A 13,419-nucleotide genomic window follows, 5' to 3' on the forward strand; every position below is an offset into this window, starting at 1 on the left:
ATTTACTATTTAAACCTTCCCCCTCCACGGTTAATAACAAAGCTGGACACCAGGCATTCAGAGGTGTCTCATGCCCAGCTTTATTAATGTACAAATAAACAAAAATACATTGTATGACATATTCTCATGATTAATTGCTAATTTATAATACATCCACCCTTATTTGGATGGATGTATTACATGCCCAACATCAGCTCCAGGAGAAAACATGGCAGCAAACAAGGAGGCAGCAAAGCAGCTCGAGAAATTTCTCGCTCCCACCTGGGTGCATAAATCCTCATTACATAGTGTTTGGAGGCCCTCAAAGTCATTGTTACAACAGGTAATATTATAACTGAGAGTGCCTTTTGTTCCTGTGTCTCTCTGCTCCCACTTTCCCTCTCAATGTATTCTTCTTTGCTTCTTGCTCAGCTGAGATTGTTTATTGTATGTGGCTCCCATGGCTGGCTCCTTCAGCTTCTAACATCTCTTGATCAATTCCTATCTATTACTCTGTGTTTTTGTCAAGTTCAAACATCTCTTGTGTAAGCATCAACGTGGGCCCCAAGGATTTTTTTTTGTATCAGGCATTTTGAATGACTGTTACTGCTGAATTGACCAACAGCCTGTTTGGAGAAGATGGAAGGGGCCCAGGTGTTCGTGATGGACAGGAGATTCCAGCCAGGCCTACAAACTAATTATGGGAGAATGTCTGGGCAGACAAAATTCTCTGGGAAGACTAGGCCTGGGTAGGTGACTCATACAATGACGAGCACCTAGATGAGATAGCCCCGAAAGGCGGGAACCGGACAAAAGAGGGCCATTGTAAATTAATGGGAAGCCACTTAACCCAGGATCAGGTGAGAAGTGCGGCCCATCATCTGCCATTAACACCAGCACCTAAATGGGAGAGCCCCGAAAGGTGGGAAACCAGACAAAGAAGACAAAGAAGGGCGATTAAAAAGACATCACTGCAACTACACAGACCTGAGTGAACTTTTAGGATATAGAGAAGGCAGCTTTGGCCATTTCTCTTTTTTTCTCTCTCTCGCGCTTGCTCGAAGCCACCACGAGTGACAAGAGCCTCGCCTTGCTCTTCGACTGTAGGAACAAACCTCAAAACTGGGACTTGGATACTGCATCGGCGATACGGAACCAGGAGACATGTTCTACACAGGGGAGCAGCGAGCAAGAAAACGGACAATCGGGGTGAGCATCGTCCAAGCCCACGCATCCTTAAGACCGCCGGTACTGTGTGAGGGGGTGTTGTGTGCACCAACCAAGCCAGAGGGGTTTAGTGGGGAGGTTGTGTGTGTATTTTATACTCTGTATGCAACACAGTGTGATTTTAGGCGATTTAATATGAGACAGTGGCCTGTTCAACGGGCCAAGTTGTATCATTGTACTGTTTGTGTTACGCCACCAGGAATTTTACGTACTGGAGGCGGGTGTGTGTGTTACCTTATTAAACACGACTACACGATGCACATCAACAAGTTCCATCCCACCATCAAACTCACCATGGACTACTCCTCAGAATCGGTTTCATTCTTGGACACGCGAATCTCCATCAAAGACGGACACCTCAGCACTTCACTCTACCGCAAGCCCACGGACAACCTCATGATGCTCCACTTCTCCAGCTTCCACCCTAACCATGTTAAAGAAGCCATCCCCTATGGACAAGCCCTGCGAATACACAGGATCTGCTCAGACGAGGAGGAACGCGATGGACACCTACAGACGCTGAAAGATGCCCTCGTAAGAACGGGATATGATGCTCGACTCGTCGATCGACAGTTCCAACGGGCCACAGCGAAAAATCGCATAGACCTCCTCAGAAGACAAACACGGGACACAACCAACAGAGTACCCTTCATCGTCCAGTACTTCCCCGGAGCGGAGAAACTACGCCATGTTCTCCGCAGCCTTCAACATGTCATCGACGACGACGAACACCTCGCTAAGGCCATCCCCATGCCTCCACTACTCGCCTTCAAACAGCCGCCTAACCTCAAACAGACCATCGTTCGCAGCAAATTACCCAGCTTTCAGGAGAACAGCGACCACGCCACCACACAACCCTGCCACGGCAACCTCTGCAAGACATGCCAGATCATCAACACAGATACCAACACACATGAGGACACCACCCACCAGTTACATGGTACATACTCATGTGACTCGGCCAACGTTGTCTACCTCATACGTTGCAGGAAAGGATGCCCTGGAGCATGGTACATCGGCGAGACCATGCAGACACTGCGACAACGGATGAACGGACACCGCACAGCAATCGCCAGGCAGGAGTGTTCCCTCCCAGTCGGGGAACACTTCAGCAGTCAAGGACATTCAGCCTCCGATCTTCGGGTAAGCATTCTCCAAGGCGGCCTTCGAGACACACGACAACGCAAAATCGTCGAGCAGAAACTGATAGCCAAGTTCCGCACTCATGAGGACGGCCTCAACCGGGATCTTGGGTTCATGTCACGCTACATGTAACCCCACCTGACATAGAGTCATCCAGACTCGAGTTGTCGTTGGCTTGTTCTCTCTGCACAGATGCGGCCGGACCTGCTGTGATTTCCAGCAAAGTTTTTTTTTCCTGTTTTTCATACAGACCCCAGCATCTGCAACATTTGACCCCTTGTGACCCCACCTCATTGTTCTTTGATGTAATGTTTTCCTGACTGACCTGTTTAGGCACCATTCACACCTTTGATTGCTGTGATTATCTCTCTGCCGAGGTGTGATAAAGGGCAGTTAGAAAGATTACCTGTAATCATCTGGCAGTTTTCTCTGACTATATATGCTGTGCCTGTATACTTCTCTTCACATCACCTGACGAAGGAGCAGCGTTCCGAAAGCTTGTGATTTCAAATAAAGCTGTTGGACTATAACCTGGTGTTGTGTGACTTCCTACATTTGTCCACCCCAGTCCAACACCGGCATCTCCACATCATGCTTATTAAACACCACACGGTTGAGTCTGCAAAGCTTGTCTGTGTCCCAATTCTGTTCACCGTAATTCCTGTTGTATAGAACTAAGTAGGAGGGGTGATTCGAACCACCAAGGCAAGCCACCTACACTTGCTCAATACTGACATTGCAACTTTGTTGATTAAAAAAGTGAACAGAGGCCCCAAATTTCCCCAGGAGGCTTTTTAGGGCTGGTATGGAGTGCCATACAAGTTCTGCCCACCGTAATAGAAGGTGTGGATATTGTTACAGTGTAATTCAGTCCTGCCCACCACAAGTGCATCATTTTTATGCAGAAGTCAGGGAAATTCGGCCCCAGTACACATATTTTATTTTCCTGATCCCTAAATATTGTGATAGCCCTGCATATGCAATTTTTATTTTTCCCTTCATGAAGGCAGCATATATGGGTTTTTTGAATATAAAGATTGTGAGTGTTGAAAACCAAACAAATGCTAAAGTAAAAAAATCCATAATCATGCCACATGGAAGAATGCTGAGGAGGTGTTAATGTTTTATGCTGTCTTTGAAACTATTGCTGTGTCTGTGGCTAGAAAGGTGATAACCGCACTCAACTTTTATAGCACCAGTTTATTTCAGGCAGCCACAGGGGGGATCTGGAATATCAGCCAGGGAGTAGTATGGGCATGATTTCATCAGGTGACTGGTATCTGCACACCTGCATCTGTAGGCAGTGCTGACTGAACCTTGCTTTGGCCTACAATTAGTGCATGCAGACGCTTCAATACTCAAGGTAGGTTGTGACAGCAGGCCCGAGAGCACAGGTGTGTTAGCCATTTTGCTGATGTTTCTTCAGAAGCACCCCAATTGCAGCAAATCATTCTTTATGTGGTACTACACAAAAAGAGCCATTCTTGGGTGATCATCAGCTCGCAAAACCTGATTGGCTGCATCCACCGAGATGCCACCAACCATATTTGAAAGCATTGTCGTACCTACCTGGCAACAGATATGGAGAACTGTCTGTATCAGCGGAGAGCCAGATGTAGAGTTGTTCCATCTGCTATAAAGACACAGCTGCTGCCAACATGCAGAATTGTACTTGTCAGCTGTGTTTTTACAGCAGACAGGGTTTTCTTTCTATTCATTTTTATTCATCACTACTTAATCTTCAGCCTCGGCAAAGGCTGCTAACGGAGCTTAAAAACATGGCTAACCAGTTCAAAATCACCTAGAAACAAAGATATACCAAAGCAAGTAGTATAGTAACAATGAGACTATCTCACCTGTGCATTGACTTGATCAATAAGAGCCAACAGGAACGTATACAGATTACCAAGGAAAAGAGCAAACATTCGCCACAACTGCCACTTCAACGCAATACGGGGATGGTAATTTTCCAGAGCAGCAATGGTTTCAAACAGTGGAGGAACAAACATTCCCAACAATGCCATAACTAGATCAATCTGCAAAAAGAACAAAGTGAATAGAAAGTTATCGCTACTGTTTATTTCCAACTATTTGCATGATGACTGCAAATGCAATTTGATCACAGAATTTATGTTGAATACAGCCAAAATCACTAACCGCACAACTCTTGTGAATTGATCCATATATGAGAGAACAAATCACATAATAATATAAAATGATTGTCCTATAGCTATTTAAAAGATGCAGATACAAAATTGTGATTATGGAGCTGCAATGAAAGTAGAAGAAATCAGAGTTCACCAAAGGTGATATTGTAGCTACAGGAATTAGGATCAGAATTGTTGACCCAAATGTAGAAATTGTTCTCGATACTACAATTAGGTCTGCTAAGTTCAACAGACTTTTAGGTCAGAAAGTCTCTAAAGTCGATAGAAATCCTTTGTATTTTGCCACTGAACTAGGTCCTCAGTGAGCTACATAACCAAGAGGCACAGGATACTCCTTTCTATGCAGCAGAGGAGCAGAGTACTTAACAGGCTCTTAATTTTTCTAGGATTTTATTATATACAATTTTTATCTTTGGAAATACTTAACCAATCACTTAGAGGGTTGAAATGGCAGGAAAATCAAGAGAGAGAGAGAAGCAGAAGGGGACTGAGAGATAAGCAAAAAGAGCTGAGGGGAGAGAAGAAAAAAAGACAGACAGAAGCAATAGAGGAGAAACAGTAACACAGGTCGATCAGAAATGATTAAGATTGTGAACATATTCTCTGCCTTACTGCGTGCAACATCACAAAAGATTAACTAGTGAATAATAACTTTCGCTGTAGGTAAATATGATAGAGAAGGACAACACTAGAACTATGACAGGAAATGCACGCAATACATATCGTCTAAGTATAATACAGATTAACTTTGTTAACAAAAATTAGAAGCTGTCATGTTCCACTGTGAAATAGAAGTTCAAAATGAAACAATGGGCTAGAAATTTGTCTCGGGCGGTGCTGTATCAGATCGGCCGGCCGTTATACACAGCAGCTGCTTTTCAGTTCCGTTGACTGCAATAGAACGGAATATCAGGCGCTGCGTAGAACGGGCGGCCAATCCGATACCGCCTGTTTTGTAGCACCGCCCGAGACAAATTTCTAGGCCAATGTCTATTTACAAAATTAACATGACTTTTTTTTTAAAGAAAAGCGTGAATTTGTGTGTCGAATTATTCTTTTCATTTTATGACAGTAGTTACAAAAGAACACTCACCTCATTTTTCTGATACCATGTTAACTCTCCCAATGATGTATATGTCTGGGACTTTTTCACAACATAAAAAATGAGATAGCCACTTCCAGCAAGACAACAAGATATAAGAAAATTGGCCAAAATAATGAGAAATCTCCGTAGGTGAACATTTTCATCTTTTTGGTTTTCCTCTTCATCCACAATGGATTCCTGACAAAATAATATATTTATATATATATAATAAATATATAAAATAACTGCTTATGAATGGGTGTAACATTAGTAAAACTGCATGGATTACTTTTCTAAGCAAATCATTTGTTCACTTCTATAATTCTCAGTGAATACAGGGTTTCTGAGCTTGGCGAGTGACTGGAGTCACTGCAGGGTGCAGGGTAGTCTGAGAATTTCCTGGATCACACGTTCCAGGAGGTGGTCACCCCACAGCCACAGAGAGTTCAGGAGGGTAGCAAGTGGGTGGCCACCCTGCAGGGTAGGAAGAGGTAGGCAGTGCATTGATCCTCCAGGAGTGTGGCACTCTCAAACAGGTTTTCAGTACTGAATACTGGTAAGGGTGACAGCACCTCGGGGTAGTACAGTCTAGAGTACATCCACGGCACTGTGGGGCAAATGTCTGTATGGGGTGGTGGGGGCGAACACAGTGAAGTTTAGAAATGCAGTTATCATAGGGGTTCAATAGTCAGGGGGGATAGAGAGGCGTTTCTGCAACGGCGGGCGTGAGTCCCGCATGGTGTCTTGCTTCCCTCGTGCCAGGATATAGGACATCACTGAACATTTTGTGGGGGGGAAGGGGAACAGCCAGAAGTCGTGGTCCATGTTGGAACCAATGAGATAGGTAGGAAAAGGGTTGAGGTCCTACAGACAGAGTGTGCAGTGGTGTTCCCCAGGGGTCGTCGTTGTGACTATTGCTCTTTTTGATATATATTAATTACCTGGACTTGGGTATATATGGCATAATCTCAAAGTTTGCAGATGACATGAAACTCAAAAATATAGTAAACAGTGAAGAGGATGGTAACTAACTCCAGGAGGACGTAGACAGACTGATGAAATGGGTGGACACATGGCAGATAAAATTTAACACAAAAGTGTGATGTGATTCATTTTGATAGAAAGAATGAGGAGAGACAATATAAACTAAATGCTACAATTTTAAAGAGGGTGCAGGAACAGGGGCCTGGGGGTGTATTTACACTAATCTTTGAAGGTGGCAGGACAGGTTGAGAAGGCTGTTAAAAAGGCATACAGAATCCTGGACTTTACTAATAGAAGAATAGGGCACAAAAACAAGGAAGTTATGCTAAACTTTTATAAAACACTGGTTAGGCCCCAGCTGGAGTATTCTGGCCAACTCTGGGTACCGCACTTTAAGAAGGATGTCAAGAGGGTGCAGAAGAGATTTACTAGAATGGTACCAAGGATGAAAGACTTCAGTTACTTGGAGAGATTAGAGAAACTGGAATAACAACAGAAAATGCTGGAAAAACTCAGCAGGCCAGGCAACATCCGTGGAGAGAGAAATAGAGTCAACGTTTAGAGAAACTGGGGTTGCTTTCCTTAGAGCAGAGAGGGTTAAGAGATTTGATAGCGGTGTTCAAAATCATGAAGGGTTTTGATAGAGTAAATAAGGAGTAACTGTTTCCAGTGGCAGAAAGTTCAGTAGCCAGAGGACACAGATTTAAGGTAATTGGCAAAAGAATCAAAGGCAACATGAGGAAAAATAATTTATGCAGTGAGTTGTTATGATCTGGCATGCGGTGCCTGAAAAGGTGGTGGAAGCAGATTCAATAATAACTTTCAAATAGTAATTGGCTAAAAAATTTGAAGTGGGAAAATTGCAGGGCTATTGGGAAGGAGCAGGGGAGTGGAACTAATTGGATAGCTCTTGAAGAGTCGAGCAGGCATGATGGGCCGAATGGTCTCCTTCTATGCTGTATCATTCTATGATATTAAGAATATAAAGTAACCTGCAGGAACAGTTTTCATTCACAGACTACAGCAATATCTAGCAAGGTGTCTCAATATGGGATGCCAAAAATTTGGAGAAGGGATAGCGAATTGTGGAAAGGACATGGAAAATTACAGGAAATTTAATTTAGTAAGAAATTAATTCTGTCCTTAAATTTGTAATTTCACAATTACAAATTATAGCTGCATCCTGATAAAGGATTTGCCTCCTCTTAAATTGCTGCTTTGCTGCTGCAATGGGGCAGATGGGGGAGGAAATTAGACAAGATTGCATAATGCCATATCCTAGTCCATTTCTGTGAAACAAGTATATTGCTGCCAGGAATGATAGCAGGCATCAGGGCCTGGAGTTTCCTCAGTGTGTGCAATCTAGAAGCTAGACTTGAAATTGCACCCATTTTGCCGATGTCAAGTTACGCCCAAGTATTTAAAATGGGCGGAAATCAGCACAAATAATTGGGACCAAAGTAAAAGCACTGAACCCACACCATGGCCGGAATTTTTACCTTGGAGTCAGGTCAGGTGCGTGCTAGCCGCGTAGTGGATCGGGAATGCGATATTTTGCTCAGCACGTCGTTCAGTGCAACTTTAACTTAATGGCTCCACTTAAAGCAGTAATGCGCATTTCCTGGCCCAATTAAATGGAACGGGTCTGAAGACGTCACCGCTGACTCGTTTCCAGCGCCGATATATAAAGCAGCTCCTTGATGCCAGACTCGGTCAAATGCTGCCTTGATGTCTAGGGCAGTCACTCTCACCTCACCTCTGGAATTCAGCTCTTTTGTCCATGTTTGGTCCAAGGCTGTAATGAGATCTTGAACCGAGTGGTCCTGGCAGAACCCAAACTGAGCATTGGGTGAGCAGGTTATTGGTGAGTAAGTGCCACTTGATAGCACTGTTGGCCAAGAGCAATTGGAAGATACTAACATTTCAGAATTGTTGGGGGGGGGGGGGGTGGAGGCAGTGGGGATTGACAGACACCCGTAAAAGATCGCGGAGACTTGGGCGTATTATATTGTGCGGTAACTAGCTCACACCTAAAATTCTGCGAGCTTTTAAGCCACGTAATTGGTTTGCGCCCAGAATACATGCATCGCTGGTGCAAATGCAGAGGAAACTCCCGACCCAGATGGGCTTGTTAATAATAATGGAGTGGCATCACAAGAGAGATTTTCCTGTGCCCAGGAACATTAATTTAGAAATAGGTAAATCAGACAGGTTCCTTTATAAGCCAGCAGACCACCCGTTTTTCCAATAGTCACTGTGCCCAGGAGATTGAGTGCGCCTAAGCACAGATCCAGAAAAGTCTCCCCTCATGTGTTGCGACTTTTCATCATTATTGTTTTAACAACAGTAGATGCTAACAATGCCAGCATTCAACAGACATCCAACACTGCGAGGAGACTTGTAACAACATTCAACATATAAAGACATGAGTAAGGATGACCAATCAACAGAGGCACAATGGAGTGGCAATTCCACATTGGTAGATTTTGCCACTTCATTGCACCAATTATTTTTGTTTCAAATTCTTCATGAGGCTACCAAACACTTTAAGCTGCTGTAGGCATCGGGTGTCCAAAGCAGTTAACATTCCCTGCTGAACCCCCCCACCTCCCGTGGCAAGCTCCCAGGTGCAGTTAGGAACGCTTACTTCCCCCTCCCCTTCTCGTCTAATTATCCCTCCACTCTCTAATCCTGCTTGGCCTGCATCCTGCACTATGTCTTCTTAACGCTCTGTCTACACCACCACAGGAGGTCAACTAGTAAATATATAATATTGCCAGAAGATATTAATGGCCTGGAATTTGCGGTCCTGATGATGGCGTATGCTGAGCCTTCAGAAAGGCCTCGCAAGTTCCGGGTTTCCGCATGCGAGAAAACCCGGAACTTAGGATCTGTCAAGTTTTGCCTTGACAGATCATCCACACCGACTGAGAAATCACTTCCTCTGGCGCAGAGTTGAGCTATTTGCACAACTGGGGCCCAGCAAATGCCCACAAAACCCTTATAACCTGGTAAAAGCAGGCATAAAGCCTGCTTTCACCAGCATAAGGGTTAATATAAATCTTAAATTAAAGATGTTAAAATAAAAAATTATGCACAAACACTTAAAATTAGCTTATGCAAATTTTGGCCCTGATTAAAATGTTTTAAATTATTTTTCAAAAAATTAAATTTTTATTGTATTTGCTTTATTGAATGGGATTTAAATTAAATTTGAAAATGAGAACATTTATTTTTATTGCATTGTCTAAACTGTTTAAAACGCCAGGATTCCTAATATGGTTTATGGGGATTCCATTTGTAAATGGAATCCTCCTTTCTGATTGGATGACCTGACCCACATGATCCCAGGGGTGCTTCTGAACCGCCTGTGGCCCTGGGATCTGTGGGCCTTTATGCAGGCGTACGCATGGAGGCCCAGGACCTGAACTCTCCACAGCCTGGGAGCCTGAAGGTAAGTTCGTACATTTTTAGCGGGTCGGAGGCATACTCTGGAGGTACACCTCCGGCTGCAAATTCCAGGCCATTAACTTTTTATATTTAACCAAGTTTATTTAAAATAAAATGAAATAATATCAGAATGCCATCCAGATTTAAATCATTCTTAATGCAGTGTATTGCATTTTAAGCACACTGATAACATCCAGGTTTCGGCTGACAATTGGCAACTCAAACAGGAGAAAGCCTAGTCATCTCCTCTTGACAGTGCCACTATCGCTGAGAACCCCACCATCAATATCTTGGGGTTACCAGTGACCAGCAGCTGAAATGAACCAACTGTGGCGGTACCACTGGTTGTACCTTACATAAAGATATAGGCATAGTGGTTAGCACTGTTGCCTCACAGCGCCAGGGACCCGGGTTCGAATCCGGCCTCGGGTGACTGTCTGTGTGGAGTTTGCACATTCTCCCCATGTTTGCATGGGTTTTCTCCGGGTGCTCCGGTTTCCTCCCACAGTCCAAAGATGTGCAGGTTAGGTTGATTGGCTATGATAAATTGACCCTTAGTGTTAGGGGGATTAAATACATGGGGTTACGGGGATAGGGTGGGATATGTGTTGGTGCAGGGGTTACGGGGATCGGGTGGAATATGTGTCGGTGCAGGCTCGATGGGCCAAAATGGCCTCTATCTGCACTGTGGGGTTTCTGTGATTCTGTGAATTCCCTTTAACTTACCTTACTGTATGTATAACTTACTTGTTGGGGCCGTTGCCCCTTTAAGACGCGCCCTAGCGCGCTGACATCACGTCACGTACGACGTGATGTGCGTGCGCCAGCACAGCCCGGCCTAGCGTCTTCGGCCTCAACGGCCAGCCGACAGGAGCGACGCGATCTTCCGCTCCTGCAGCAAGCACCGGCACAGCCCGGCCTCGCGACTTCAGCCTCAATGGCCAGCGACGCAACGACGCGCATCACGAGATGCCCTAAGCGCGGGAAACGCGAACAACGTGATGACATCACAACACAAACGCGATGACGTCATCATGCTCCCCACAGGACTGCGAACTCAGTCCTCGTGGAGTCCCCGCTGGGACAAGACCTACACCACGGTGCTCCTACAGTCAGCCATCTTACCTGCTGTAATTAGTCTGTTCCTGTAAATAAACAACTTGTTAATAGTTCGTCGAAGTCAAACTCTCTTATTTAGTGGCGATCTACACGAACCGCTACATTGGTGACCCAACGACGTGAGTACAGGAGCTCATCAATTCCAACGCTACAATTGGTGAACCCGTATCCGTGAACGATTTTCACGGTAGCAACGCGCGCCTGAGCCTCGTCTTCCCTCAAGACGACCAACGCACAACTGACGAACAACCACGGAACAGCAACCGCCTAACATCGATTCCACCAAAAGCGACCCCGTCTTTGCGTACGTATTCGCAACGGAATCGCAGCTTGGAGGTGAGCCCATTTTTCACGAACGATCTCACAGAGGTAGAGCACGACCAATGGCAACCGTCATCCACCAGCGCTACAATTGGTGGGTTTGTGAACGTCTTTCACAAACGAAGCACGCTATGGAAGCATCAGCCGTTCCGCTGTCGCTACCGCAATCCAGGGAGCCACGGTCTCCCTCGTGCTTTATGAAGGTAGAAGCCCTGTTCGCCGAGAACATCGATGCGGCACAGACCACGCACATGCTCACGGTCTCCGTATTCGACTCTTCTACCGCCACACGGATCGTCCGCCTCTATGTCCAAAGCAACAGCAAGTATACATCTCTCCAAGCGCGGGGTACAGCATGTTCGGGCCCACAAGATCGGAGCACGCCCCGCGGGGATACCACAAGGACTCACCCCCGCGAAACACGAGGACGCACTCCTCGCACACGAGGACCCATCCCTCGCAAACCACGACGACCCATCCCTCATGCGAAACGACGACCCCTTCTCCGCCGACGATGCACCAGCCCTTCAGCCTGCTGGTTGTGTTACCTACTACACGATTCGGCGTGAACAAAAGCGTGCCGCCCTCCCGGCTGTTTTCTCCTAAATCTACAACAGTTTCAAGTGTTGCCGCCCTCCAGGCAGAGTTTACCCCGCCCGAAAGCAACAACAACCTGGACCGTTGCTGCCCTTTATCCAGTTTTCCCTTTAGCAAACGCAAACGTCTACTGAAGCTGCACACAGAGGACGGGTCCAACGGGCATCCTGCAGCCGCGATCAGCCACGTGAAAGTTGCTGGCCTCACCGATCACTGATCAACGCAGCAACTCTTCACCCTCCGTTGTGTTATCGTCGTAGCACTATGGCATGCACCGTTCCGTGCGTTCCAGCCTCCCGAAGGTTTCGCTCACCTGTCGGCGAGTTCACCGACCTCGCCTGTCAAGTCCTTCTGGATCGCTCGTTTGGCATTCCTGCAGAGTTTGTCGGAACAAGGACTTGTTTCAACATCAACGGAGACATTACCCGCGTCCGCCCAACCTGCCCGTCACTCTGACAAGGCCTGCTGTTTCGCACGTCTCCACGGTCCTTCGCCTGATGGATACGTTTTATTCGCCACGACGCGCGTAAGGATCCGCTCACAAGCAGCATCTTCATACCTCGCCTACCAAGTCGAGACAGCACGACCGCCGTGACCACCAGCTCGTCAGACCATCTCATCCTTGGACTTTCGTTAAAGCGAATTCTGGGGGGGCCTATGTGGCGGTACCACTGGTTGTACCTTACATAAAGATATACATAATTCCCTTTAACTTACCTTACTGTATGTATAACTTACTTGTTGGGGCCGTTTCCCCTTTAAGACGCGCCCTAGCGCGCTGACGTCACGTCACGTACGACGTGATGTGCGTGCGCCAGCACAGCCCGGCCCAGCGTCTTCGGCCTCAATGGCCAGCCGACAGGAGCGACGCAATCTTCCGCTCCTGCAGCAAGCACCGGCACAGCCCGGCCTTGCGACTTCGGCCTCAACGGCCAGCGACGCAACGACGCACATCACGAGATGCCCTAAGCGCGGGAAACGCAAACAACGTGATGACGTCACAACACAAACGCGATGACATCATCATGCTCCCCACAGGACTGCGAACTCAGTCCTCGTGGAGTCCCCGCTGGGACAAGACCTACACCACGGTGCTCCTACAGTCAGCCATCTTACCTACTATCTTACCTGCTGTAATTAGTCTGTTCCTGTAAATAAACAACTTGTTAATAGTTCGTCGAAGTCAAACTCTCTTATTTAGTGGCGATCTACACGAACGACTACACAACCATATTAATACATTGGCTACAAGATCAGGGCAGAGGCTGGATAATCTGCGATGAGTGACTCACCTCGTGACCCCTCAAAGCCTCTCCATCATTTAAATGGCTTAATTCAGGAATGTGA

At 46.2% G+C, this 13,419-nt stretch overlaps 1 protein-coding gene across 1 annotated transcript in view; it reads right to left on the reverse strand.

The window, feature by feature from the left end:
* The window catches only part of LOC147124389 (transmembrane channel-like protein 2-B), a 180,794-nt gene that overhangs the window by 49,018 nt on the left and 118,357 nt on the right, over window positions 1–13,419 (reverse strand). The window contains exons 11-12 of the mRNA XM_085963421.1: window positions 5,611–5,799; window positions 4,206–4,385 (exon numbers count right to left, since the gene is read on the reverse strand). Coding sequence (XP_085819547.1) covers window positions 4,206–4,385; window positions 5,611–5,799 — 369 coding nt within the window. The remainder of the gene's footprint in view (window positions 1–4,205; window positions 4,386–5,610; window positions 5,800–13,419) is intronic.

The sequence above is a fragment of the Somniosus microcephalus genome, chromosome 1 (assembly GCF_052327205.1).
Source record: "Somniosus microcephalus isolate GS21.2 chromosome 1, FLI_Smic_1.0, whole genome shotgun sequence".
NCBI lineage: Eukaryota > Metazoa > Chordata > Chondrichthyes > Squaliformes > Somniosidae > Somniosus > Somniosus microcephalus.